General features: G+C 39.0%; 1 protein-coding gene across 1 annotated transcript in view; it reads left to right on the forward strand.

Annotated features, from left to right (window-relative positions):
• Positions 1-1,810: 1,810 nt before the first annotated feature.
• The window catches only part of HIBADH (3-hydroxyisobutyrate dehydrogenase), a 105,440-nt gene continuing 94,585 nt past the window's right edge, over positions 1,811-12,665 (forward strand). The window contains exons 1-2 of the mRNA XM_032643775.1: positions 1,811-2,023; positions 11,648-11,808. Of these exons, the coding sequence (XP_032499666.1) occupies positions 1,933-2,023; positions 11,648-11,808 (252 nt within the window). The 5' untranslated portion in view covers positions 1,811-1,932. The remainder of the gene's footprint in view (positions 2,024-11,647; positions 11,809-12,665) is intronic.

A 12,665-nucleotide genomic window follows, 5' to 3' on the forward strand; every position in this document is an offset into this window, starting at 1 on the left:
ATGCAGCTTTATCTCTGCTTCCTCTACTTTCTGAGTTCCTTCTTCTCTCCCTTCCAGTCCTAGGAGAATGCTGTTCATAAGAGGCAGACTTTTGTAAAGAAATATTTATTTTCGAGAGGAGAGCCCTATAAACAACCTAGAGAAACAAAAACAGTAGCTCACAATAAAAATGACAAAAACCATCTGATCGGATATAAAATCTCAAGAGGATAGGGATATAAACCTTAGGAGCTGGGAGATCAATTGATATGTCGGCCTGTGTTGTAAATAGCTCTGCTATGTAGGTTCACATAGTTGAAAGGCAGACAGCATTTCAGCAGTTAATTATAGAAACCTGTAGGGCTACATTTATTGGTTGCAGGAGGTCTATTCCAGCTAAAACTCAATAAACCAGGAAGAGAGGATCAGGTAGGAAATGCTCCAGAAAGCAATAAATAGACTTGGGCAGGGACCCAAATCTAGGAGACTGTCCCCAATACCTGAAATAATTTTTTCTTCCTTGTCTTCCTCCTTTCCTCTGGTTTTGGTTTGTGTGGAGTAGAGGGTTAGGGTGGAGAGAAAGGCAAAGAAGGAAATTGTTTCTCTATCAGTTACAAATGCGGATCTTGCACTCTGAACCAGTTTTTGGAAACATTGCTAGCATGTCAAGAGCACTGAGAGAGCCTCCTTGGAAATTATCCAATTCCTTAAGGTACTTTCAACACCTGTGAGTGACTGGGCAGAGGTTAAAAAAGGTTAAAGTCAACTCTGTTGATTCTGTTACTCAGATTAAAAGGTTAAGAACAACCTAGGCACGTGAATAAATAAAATGAATTCAGGGGAGTGGTTCCTATTGCCCTAGCCACTCCTCACTCTTTCCTCCTGTACTACCTTTCCGTAAAAACTGCAAGTCTTTCTTTGGTGTGCCCATGGCTCCCAACCCTTTCATGGGCTCAGAGAGGATGAGAACCCCGCTAACTGTCGCCCAAGGGTTCAAAGATTCAAATATGTACACTAAGCACAGATACAAGAAATGAATGTCTCCTTCTCTCTGACACACATACATATACATTACCTTCTGCATTTTCATTTACCTTTAGTTTTTACTTATGAAATGGGTGCAGGATTTTCAAACATCAGAGGAATATATACTGGAATAGAGAGTGCAAGTTTCTAGCAATTCTATCCTTCAAAGAAAACAATATTAAGTTGTTTTCCTACAATTTTTCAAGTTCATGGAGAAACTTTTGGGTAAAATAAAATCAAATAATTTAAAACAGTTATTGCATTCATGGTAGATTTCTGTGAATGTTTCTCAACGAAAAGACACTAAAAATACAAATGCTAACATCAAGAGACCCACGTTTTACTGAGGTTAAAAGTGGATCCCTGTACTTGTAAAGACTGGGAATTTCTGCTCTTGCTTAACTATTGCAGCAGCTGCCGCGAGTCAAAGTTATGCCCTTGACTGCAAGGAAGCAACACATGCAGTTACAACACTCCAAGGGGGCGGTTCTGAGGGTCAGATGCTCCAAGGAGGCGGTCGTGAGTGACAGCCGCCGCCTCCCACAAACCCTTGGCGTTTTGGTAAACAAGGAGACTCCAGCCCTCAGCCTGTAAATGAGGGAGGAACTTGGGGGCGGAGCCAGGGCTCCGGATGTGCTACTTCGAGAAGGCCTCCTATTCGTGGTTCGCAAAGGGCGGAGGATGTGGGAATTCTGATTGGTCTGATTCCCTGTCCGTAAGGGGATTGACGTCCAATGTCCCGCCGGGCCGCGCCTCTCGGGGCCGCGCTCCTCCCTTCGCGGGTAGGTGCCCGCCCCGAGCGGCAGAGCGCGTGCGCATGCAGCCCCACGCCGCTGCCGATCCCGCCCGCCGCACCACGCACCCTAGCAGTCAGTGGGTGAGCTGGGAGCCGCGGAGGTCACCGTGGGGAGGCGGGGCGGGGGCAGCATGGCAGCCTCCTTACGGCTCCGTGGAGCCGCCTCCGGCCTCCGGTACTGGAGCCGCCGGCAGCAACCGGCAGTGGCCAGCCTTGCAGCGGGTAAGGACCTCGCGCCTTCTTCCCCAGTCCCTCCTCCGGCCGCGCGCTTCGCGCGCCCTGATGACTGAAGAGGTCTTTTCACCGGAGGCGCTGCGGTTGGATCGGGGCTTAAAACCCAACATTTTGACTGGTTCCAAGGCCTGGCCTCTTCTGCGGCCCGCGCCACTAGTGCTTCCCCCCATTCTCCCCACCCAGATCTAGATGAATGGGGTTCGGCGTCCTTTTTGGGACTTAGGAAGGAATGGGAAGAGCTTGGGGTAGAGAGAGGAGTATTTGGGTCCGAGTCCTGCTTCTTTGGAGTTAGGGCTTTGAGGACAATTGGAGGGCCCAGCCCCAGGGGCTACCCCTTACCCACCCCAGCGACCCCTGGCCTTGCAGCGCTGGCTGGCCTTGCAGCGCGCCGGGTGGGCGCGCTCTCCGGCCGCAGCCCTGATTTTTGTTTTAATCACCTTAATTGTTTCTGATGTTTTTACACAAGTGAAGTCTTACAAATCAGGTGATCAGTCTTTCCAGCAAAGTTTTAAGTCACCCTTGACCGGCCAGGCGGGCTTCCACCGCTTCTCTGTAACTGGGCTACCTGAAGATGGCACTTCTGTCAAATTATTAACCAGAATACTTTCAACGTTCTCAAAATTGTGGCCTGAACTATCCTGCTTCCGTCCCCTCCCACCCCTCATATCATTATAAGTTATGGAAGCTAACCATCGATTTAGGAAGAGGCAGTTTTTAGACCCCCAGAGAACTAATCTTTCATTTTTCAGATGGAAGAACCTAAAGCCCCTTGGATAAGTGAATTAGGATATTACAGCAGGATCTAGAAAGTAGTCCTTGATTCTTTATGATTCCTGCACTTTTCTTCTACAGCAGGATTCCTCTATAATTGGAAAATAGGTTGATTTGTGGGGAAACTGCCATTGTCTTCCTGTAAAATTTTTAGTTTTGAAAATGCACTATTTAGCACTCTCATACTTGGGAGATTGAAAAAGCCTTGGTATTAATTTCTTCTGATCTTTACTTTAAAAAAAAAGGCTGGGAATTGAGTTCTTAACAGCTTCCCTTCCTCCCCCTCAGTAAAAATCTAAGCAGAAGAGTGAATTTCCTCTCTGGCTTTAAAAGGGAAAGCTTCATATGATGGGAGAGAACAGATGTCTGATACAGAATCACAGTAATGAGATACAAACTCACAGAAATTGCCAAACTTGAGTGTAACCACTGTTTGAGCTACATGTATTGAACTACAAAAAATGCCTCCTACATTGGAGATACTTAAAAGAAATCACTCTTCTGCAGTAGTAAATGTAGCACCAGTTTTCACATGAATGCACAATTCTTTCAGTTTTGATTAGTCAAGGAAGACATACGTGCTGTTTAGTGGTTTTACAAGGTGTTCTAACGGTATTTTAATGAACCCTTGAAGTACCTTTTAGAGTTACAGGAAAGTTCTTAAAATTTATGGAAGAAGAGTCTGAGGCCTGTGACTATAATAAATGCTTCTGTAGACTGGAAAGGCCTACCTTGAAATGCTGGTAGACTACTTTGGCATATAATCTTGTTCTTTGACCCAAATACATTGTAAGAATATAGATTTATGACAAATTAAAAAAAAATTTTTTTGTGTGTGTGATGATTGTTTAAAATGCTTCAGTAATTGTTTTTACTCTGTGGAATTGTTTTAAACATTTTTGTTAATTTTAATTTACTACAAAAGTGTTAACTTTTTTGATGTTGGAGTCTTAAAAGAAAAATTATGTGCCAGTTTGGAGTCTAGGGACATTAAGAAAAAGAACTGTGTTCAAATAGTAACATTATTTAGTGTTCTGAATTCTGTGGGATGTTTCCATGGTATGTTTAAGATGTTTATATCATATGGAGGGTAATATTATAAAGATCTATACAGTTATTTCAGTTTGAAAAAAATGACATCTGAAAGTTGCTGGTAATAGCATGTCTTACTTTTAAAATATTTAAAGCATTGAAAAGGAAATAGGAAAATGAGAACTGTTAAACTAGACATACATTACTATTTCATCACCATTTAATAAAAGTAAGTTTTATGTTTTATGTTAAAAGGTAATTAAATTTAGCTTCAGACTTCTTTGTACAGACAAAAAAATGAGATGTTGACCCTCTATAGTCATTTGATTCACTAACAAGTACAAGGAAAAATAATTTGTAACAGGTCGTCTTAAAACGACCACCTGACCAAAAGTGGAGTGGGAAAATTAGCCAGCATTATAGACAGAAATGGGAATACAGTTCTTTTTTATTATTGGCTCTTTGTGTGTGTACGAACTCTGCCTTCAAAACAGCATAACTTGTTGTATAAATCAAATATATGCCATTTTTTTCCTCTTTACATTAGCTTCTAGGGTTGCACGTGAAACTCTGAAAAGCTGCACATGGTTCTGGGGACCAAAAGTTGACCTTAAACTTGTGAAATTGCATAAGGAGAATACAGTTGACCTTTGAACAAAATGGGTTTGAACTGCATGGGTCAGCTTATGCATGGATTTTTTTCAATAAATTTGTACTACAGTTGGTTTAACCTGCAGATTTGGAGCAGGTTGTGGAGGGCCAACTGTAAATTATACTTGGATTTTGTGAGGAGCGTCAGTGCCCCAACCCCACTCATGGTTCAAGGGTCAACTGTATTTCTAAAATAACTTGACCCAAATAATAAAGGCCTTTATAGAGTAAGTCACTACCCTTAGTTTAGTAACTCTTAGCATTAAAGCAAAAAGAATGCTTATGACGTAATATGTGATAAAGTAGGACACAAAGTTGTGTGTGCAGTATAGAGTCTCATAATGAAAAAATGCATTCAGAAGACTGGAAGGGCTATACAAAACGCTAACTGATTATTTTTGTGTAGTGAGATTAACTTTTTCCCTTATGACTTTATACTTTTTTGTATTTTTCAGTTTTCTACAATGAATTACTTTGATGAGAGAAAAAAAACTTTTAGAAGTGTAAAATAATTAACCCATTACCAATTTTTGCATTTTGAAACTTAGAGTCGCCTGGTTTTTGGTGGCACTTCATGTTACCAAGATATGGATAACTTTGTCCATGTCCCATTGGAGAAAAGGTTATAATCTGTACATTTACATCTATATATTTAGAAACTAACTTTGCCAAATTTTCTGGCTGGTTTCTTCTTCCTCCTGGCTGCCGCTTAGGTAGTGTTACGGAGAGTCACAAGAGTTTGCTGATTAGATACAATCTTTTCTTTAATCTCTAGTTCATTTCCTATTACATACTCTGATTTTTCCCAGATTTTTCTAAAAAGATTTTTAAAAAAGATTTTTCTAAATCTTTTACTTAGGGCTGCCAATCTGTGAACAGTCATTTGCAGAGAGATGCAGGTACCATAATTGGTTTAGGTAATTTGGAACTTCATCATAGGTCTGGGAGGAAAGGATATTGGAGACTCAACCTGCAGCGTTTGCTTAATGGTTGCTGCAATACAAATTACCTTTGATGGATCCACTTTATCACTATCTTTACTCTTGCTTCAGCACTGACTTTTATCCTCATTTGATGAAAACTCTCTCTAGTTAGTAATTCATTCATATAACACTATTAAACACTCACTGTGTGCCAATTTATTTATTTCATTTATTATAAAAGTAGTCATAAAAGTTATATGCACATGGTAAAAACTCAAAAGATTATAAAATGAAAAGTAAGAGTCTTTTCTCTAACTCTGACCCATCAGTCCAACTGTCTAGCTGTAACTGCTGTTTCTTAAGCATCTTACAGAAACTTGAAAACGTTTAATGCATATGTATTCTTTTCTCTCATATACTGTATGTTATTATATATAATGCTCTGCGTCTTGCTTTTTTTCACTTAATAACATGTCCTGGAGATTTTTTTCCTTATACTTTTAGATAGATATATCACATTCTTTTGAACGTTACATACTATTTCATTGTATTGATTTTCTATGAAATATCAAGTACCTTGTTAATGTATATTTAGTTATTATAAATTAAGTGCCCTGTTAATAATGTGTATTTAGTTATTTATAATGTTTCTGTTGTTACAAACATTCCTATAGTAAACTATATTTTTGTGTTGTTCAGAGTTTATATATAGTAGAGGTCAGCAAACTGTGGCCCAGTAGCTGGGTCCCTGTTTTTGTAAATAAAATTATATTGGAAAACAAGCACAGCCACTTGTTTTTATATTGTGTATGGCTGTTTTAAAACTATAGTGGATGAGTTGAATAGTTGTGACAGAGGCCTTGTGGCCCCAAACTGAAATTGTTTACCCCCTCACCCTTTAAGAAAAAGTGTGCTGACCCCTTACATATAGTATAAATTCCTGCAAATGGAATTACTGGGTCAAAGAGTATGTACATTTTAAATTTAAATTTTATAATAAAATTCAAATGTAGATCCCTTTTCAAATTGCTCTCTAAAAGGATGACATAAAATACAGTTCTACAGTGTATGAATACATATACAGTGTATATGTTTTATCAGTCCTTTCTAACCAGGTGTGAGTTTATCAAAGAAACACATTTGTCCAGCTGATAGGTGAAAATGGTATTACATTGCTTTGTTTTGCATTACTCTAGTTATGACAGAAGTTGAGCATTTTTTCAAAGTTTTTTTTTAATATTTTCTGTTAACTGTCATTTTGTGATTTTGGCATACTTTAAAACAATGGATTATTTACATTTTTCTTCCAGATTTTAAAGTTATTTGCATATATAGTAAAGTAGCCCTATTTCTATCGTGTGTTGCAAGTGTTCTTCCTAGTTATTTGTGTTTTGTCATGTTTGTGCTTTTTTTTTGAGATGTGCTAAGTTTTTCCCCCTTGTTTTTTTGTGAACAATTTCAAACAAAGTATTGAAAGAATAATGCCATGAACATCTGTGTACTCTCTGCTTAGTGTCAACGGTTGTTAACCAACCTTTTGCCATATTTGCTTTATTTCTTTCCAAGTATATTCATATCCCACCTGTATCATTTGAAATTAAAATGCAGACACGATGACACTTTAAACCCTAAATGATTCATTGTGAATCTCCTAAGAAGGACTGTCTCCTACATAACCAAATTACCATTACCTAAGACAATTACACTTCCCTGGTATCATCCTAATATACAGCTCATATTTAAAATTTCATTATTTTCCTTAGAATGTCATAAGACTTTCACCCCCAACACCCAAATCCAGATCCATTCAAACTTCACATGTTGCATTCAGTTGATATATCACTTTACTATCTCTAGATTGAGAAATGTCTTCTCTTGTTTGTTTTTTCTGTAAACATGTTGACTCTTTAAAAGCAGCTTTATTGCAATATAGTTGACTTACAATAAACTGCACCTGTTTAACATTTACAGTTTGCACCTGTTTAACATTTACAGTTTGATGGGTTTTGACGTGTATATACCTGTGAAACCATCAGACCATCATCACAATCAAGACAGTGAATGTATGCATTCACCCCTCCCCCATCGGTTTCCTCATGCCTCTCTACATACTCAAACATCTATAATTGTACAGTTTCACTGGCTAGATAGATTCCTATCTTGACAGTTGTTTTTTGTTTCAGTTCTTTAAAGGTGATGCTCTCCTGTTTTCTCACTGGCTTTGTTTCTGACAGGAAATCTGCCTTCATTCTTATCTTTGGTCCTTTGTACATAATGTCTTTTTTCTGCCAGTTGCTTTTGAGCATTTTGATTATGATGTGTCTTGGTATAGTTTTCTTCGTGTTTCTTGTGTTGGGGTTCACTGAGCTTGGATGCATGGGGTTTATGGTTTTCATCAAATTTGGAAATTTTTCCCATTAGTTCTTCACATATTTTTCTTGTCCCCACTTTGCTCTCCTCTCATTTGAGGACTCCAATTTCACTATGTATTTGGCTGGTTGAAGCTGTCTCACTGCTCACTAATGTTCTTTTTATTTTTTAAATTCTTTTTTCTGTGTTTTGTTTTGGATAGTTTCTGTTGCTTTGTTTTTAAGGTCACTATCCTTTTTTTCTGTAATTATATTATAATCCAACCTATTGCTATGTCCTTTTACTACTGTATTTGAAATATTTTTCATATCTGTCTTTTCTATAGCCACCAGTCTTTATTAACTCTGCCCTTACTGTGGACTGAATGTTTGTAACCCTCCAAAATTCATGTGTTGAAATCCTAATCCCCACTGTGGTAGTATTAGGAGGTGGAGCCTTTTGGGAAGTAATTGGGTTATGAGGGTGGAGCCCTCATGAATGGGATTAGTGTCCTAAAAACAGGAAGGAGAGCTTGTCCTCTCTCTCTGCTCTCCAGAGATACAAGAATATGGTCATCTGCAAGCCAGGAAGTGAGCCCTCACCAGATACTGGATCTGTTGCCTACTTGATCTTGGTCTTCCCAGCCTCCGGAACTGTAAGAAATAAATGCTTGTTGTTTAAGTCATCATAACAACTATACTATGGTATATTTGTTACAGCAGCTGGAATGGACTAAGACAGACCTAGACAGTCACTTTTATGTTGGTCTTTTTGCCTCCAGGCTCTTCCTTTAGTTCATCCATTGTACACTGCTGCCTCATTTCTGTCCTAAAGCATGGGTTTGGTCAGGTCATTTCTCTTGCCCAAACCTTTCAGTAACTACCTATCTTAGTCTATTTGGGCTGCTGTAACAAAATACCATAGATTGGATGGCTTATAAACAGCAGAGAACTATTTCTCACAGTTCTGGAGGCTGGGAATTCCAAAATAAAGGTGCTGGCATATTTAGTGTCAGGTGAGGGCCCACTTCTTGGTTCCAAGACAGCCATCTTTTCCCTGTGTCCTCACATGGTGGAAGGGGATGAGGGAGCTCTCTCTGGCCTCTTTTGTAAAGGCGTTAGTCCCGTTCGTGAGGGTTCTCCCCTCACGATCTAATCACTGCCCAAAGGCCCCACCTCCAAATACCCTCACACTGGGAATGATTTTTTCAACGTAGAAATTTTGGGAGGACCAAACATTCAGTCTGTGGTACCACCACTTGCTTACAAAATACACTCAAACTGTTTAGAGCATACTTCCCAGCCTTCCACATTATGGTTGCATTTTTTTTCTTGCAATCTTAATCTTGCTGTTTTGTTTCTTTGTGCGTCCTGTAGGAAGAGTGGCGGGCACTTAAAAATGAAGAACCTAGAGTCAGATTGGCTGAATATGAATCTTGGCATTACAACCTTATAAAATCTTGGGCATTTTATTTAAACTAACCAAGTGTCAGGGCCCTGAGCTGGAAGATAGGCTTAATGATGGGATGGGATGACAGTGCTATTTATAAAGTACTGAGTATAGTGTCTGGCATGTAGTAAAATTGCCACAAATATTAACTTTTATTCATTGTTTTCTTGGCTTTCCTATTTCCTTGCATATACTCATGTGCATACTCGTTCCTTTTCTATACGGAGCTCCCTTTGTTCCTACTCTGATTCCGCTTGAAAGCCTAACCATCCTAGAATACTCAGGTCAAATGCTAGCTTTTTCAAGTTCCCAAACCAGATGAGTTCTTTAGTATCAGCATTATTTTTCATACTTTATCCTTCACTTTCATGTTTCAGTGTCTGTGTACATAGTTGTCCTCTTGTGTTTTAAGCTGGTTGAAAGCAAGGACTGTATGTCATTTGTGTCTTTGATGGCATCTGCCATGGTACATATGATAGTTGCTTCATACTTGTTGAATGTGTGAATGAATTATGGTTCTACCTTGCCATAGTTAAGTGTTTGACTTAGAGTGAGCTCCCTGTTAAAATTAACTGCATTTAAATAATAATATTCCTAGTTTCTAATGTTCTTAGTTAAATTATACCTTTTCAAGCTTAACACAGTAGTCAGGCATGCTAGGTGTTAGTATTAGAGTTCTCTTACAAAGTATACTTCTCATTCTGCTTAATATCAAAATAAAAATTCAGTGAGGTGTCATTTCTCTGTCATTAAACCCCTTGTGAACCAGAAAGTTAGGCACAGGACTCCTGTCATACCCAGCATATTAAACTCAGCACTGGTAAGGCGATGATGCACGGGAATGACACCCTCTTTAACAGAAATGTTAGAGACAGTCATGGAGTTCATAGGAATGAAATGTGCTTCTGACCCAAGAAGACCTCTATTTCTTAAGCATTAGGGCTTCAAATCATTTGCTTTTAGGAAATCTCATTACATTGAGATTAAGTTGAAGGAAGAGCAGGGATCCATTAGTTGGGAGGATCTGAAAAAGGGTGACTGTGATTAGTTGGTGCACTACAGTGTTTTAAAACTGGAGTCCTTGAAAGAAAAAGGAAAAATAAAGCCGGGAAATGATACGGAAATGGGCAAGTGGAGTTATTTCTCTTTGTTCTCTCACTAGACTGTGAACTTTTGGAGGGCAAGGACCACATCATGCTTGTGTCATAGTACTTCATGCAGTAAATACTTGAGTGGAGTTCTAAATCTAGAAATAGAGAAATCGTGTCTAATATTATTTTCATGGTGATGCGAAGCCTGTCTGCTCTCTTGCAAAAAGCATTACCTTGAATTGTATGCCCCAGTGTGATTTCAAAAAGCCTTTTGTAAAAAGGAAGAAAATCAAATCAAACAAAATTTGCGTACAGCTTTTTGTGTGTGTGTGTGTGTGAATTTATTTTTGGCTGTGTTGGGTCTTTGTTGCTGTGTGCGGGCTTTCTCTAGTTGCGGCAAGCAGGGGCTACTCTTCCGTTGCGGTGCGCGGGCTTCTTGTTGCGGTAGCTTCTCTTATTGCAGAGCATGGGCTCTAGGCATGTGGGCTTCAGTAGTTGTGGCTTGCGGGCTCTAGATCACAGGCTCAGTAGTTGTGGCTCATGGGCTTAGTTGCTCTGCGGCAGGCATGTGGGATCTTCCCGGACTGGGGCTTGAACCCATGTCCCCTGCATTGGCAGGCGGATTCTTAACCACTGTGCCACCAGGGAAGCACTGCATATAGCATTTTAAGAACAATTTTCTTTTTCTGTAAATGGAGATGCCTCTTCTCTGAAAGTGCGCGGAGTTGTCATCTCAGGGTCCCGAGACTGTTACCCTGGCCATGGAAAGCCCATGGAAGTGTCCCCCCCATTTATAAACTGGTGACTTCTGGTTGAAATACATTCGTGTGGGTTTAACATTTTTATTAAGATTGTTTTTTATACCATTGGAGGGGATGGTTTCTATAAATGTGGAAGTGGGAAGGTAAAACGTTTTCCCATTCTTGGACCTTGTCCAAGATACAGGTTTTATTGAATACTTCCAGTTTTTAATACACATTATTAGAGAAGGTAATATAGATAAGAGAATCTAGGATACTTCACTTAACAGGTAAAGTATATAATAGGTATTTAATAAATGATAACATTAAGTTTATTGTTAAAAATAGTAAGGGGATGTTATAGAGATAGAAAGCAGAAGAGAGAATGCTTAAAATTTTATGATTGCTTCCTGGAGAACTATATACTCAGAAGTTAGTCTGCCTATACATTGTTGATATCTTTAAATGATCATTAGTTTAAAACTAATATTTAAAAAGTTTTTTTTAATAGAAAATATCAAAATCACAATGACTTCTTAATATTGAGTGAATATTTACAATAAAACATGTTATCTGCTCCTGTTAAAACTAATGTATTGAAATCAGTGTGTTCTAGGTCAATGGCTTCTAAGACTCCAGTTGGATTCATTGGAGTAGGCAACATGGGGAATCCAATGGCAAAAAATCTCATGAAACATGGCTATCCACTCATTATTTATGATGTGTTCCCTGATGCATGCAAAGAGTTTCTAGATGCAGGTGAACAGGTAAGACCTTTTCTTAAGATTTTTTAAAAATTATTTATTTATTTATTATTATTATTATTATTTTTGGCTGTGTTGGGTCTTCGTTTCTGTGCGAGGGCTTTCTGTAGTTGTGGCGAGCGGGGGGCCACCCTTCATCGTGGTGCGCGGGCCTCTCACTATCGCGGCCTCTCTTGTTGCGGAGCACAGGCTCCAGACGCACAGGCTCAGTAGTTGTGGTTCACGGGCCCAGTTGCTCCGTTGCATGTGGGATCTTCCCAGACCAGGGCTTGAACCCGTGTCCCCTGCATTGGCAGGCAGACTCTCAACCACTGCGCCACCAGGGAGGCCCCCGATTCTTTTAGATTTTGATGTTTAAAAATGTTTTCTAGATTTTGATGTTCCACATTCAAATAAGTGACATCTTCTTAGACGTATACACAATGGATTTGTAAAGTTAACTTGTTAGTTTTATTTCTCTATATGTAATATTATATATGTATATATTATATGATATGTAAAATATGTGTACATACACACACGAGACCGTTTACTAGTAACTGAATTTAGAGTTTTTTTTTCAAGATATGAAGGAAATTCTTCTTGTACAAGTTGTAGAGTGGTAATTGGGGGCTGAATGTAATCCCAGAACTGGGTGAATACTAAAAAATTCCTGTGAAATATAGAAAATGGTTAGAGAACAAATAAATAGTCAACTTTTAGGTAATAGCCTTGAAATAAATACTGAGAAAATGCAATGCGTGCATAAAGAACAGGTTTAAGCAACTTAGAGGCTCCTTGCAGATCTGGATATCCTCCATCTCCTTCTCCATCATGGTTTGTATGTCATCTGGGGGTGGCAGCAGTGTTGTTTCAGGATG

Source organism: Phocoena sinus, chromosome 9 (assembly GCF_008692025.1).
Source record: "Phocoena sinus isolate mPhoSin1 chromosome 9, mPhoSin1.pri, whole genome shotgun sequence".
In the NCBI taxonomy this organism is placed as follows: domain Eukaryota; kingdom Metazoa; phylum Chordata; class Mammalia; order Artiodactyla; family Phocoenidae; genus Phocoena; species Phocoena sinus.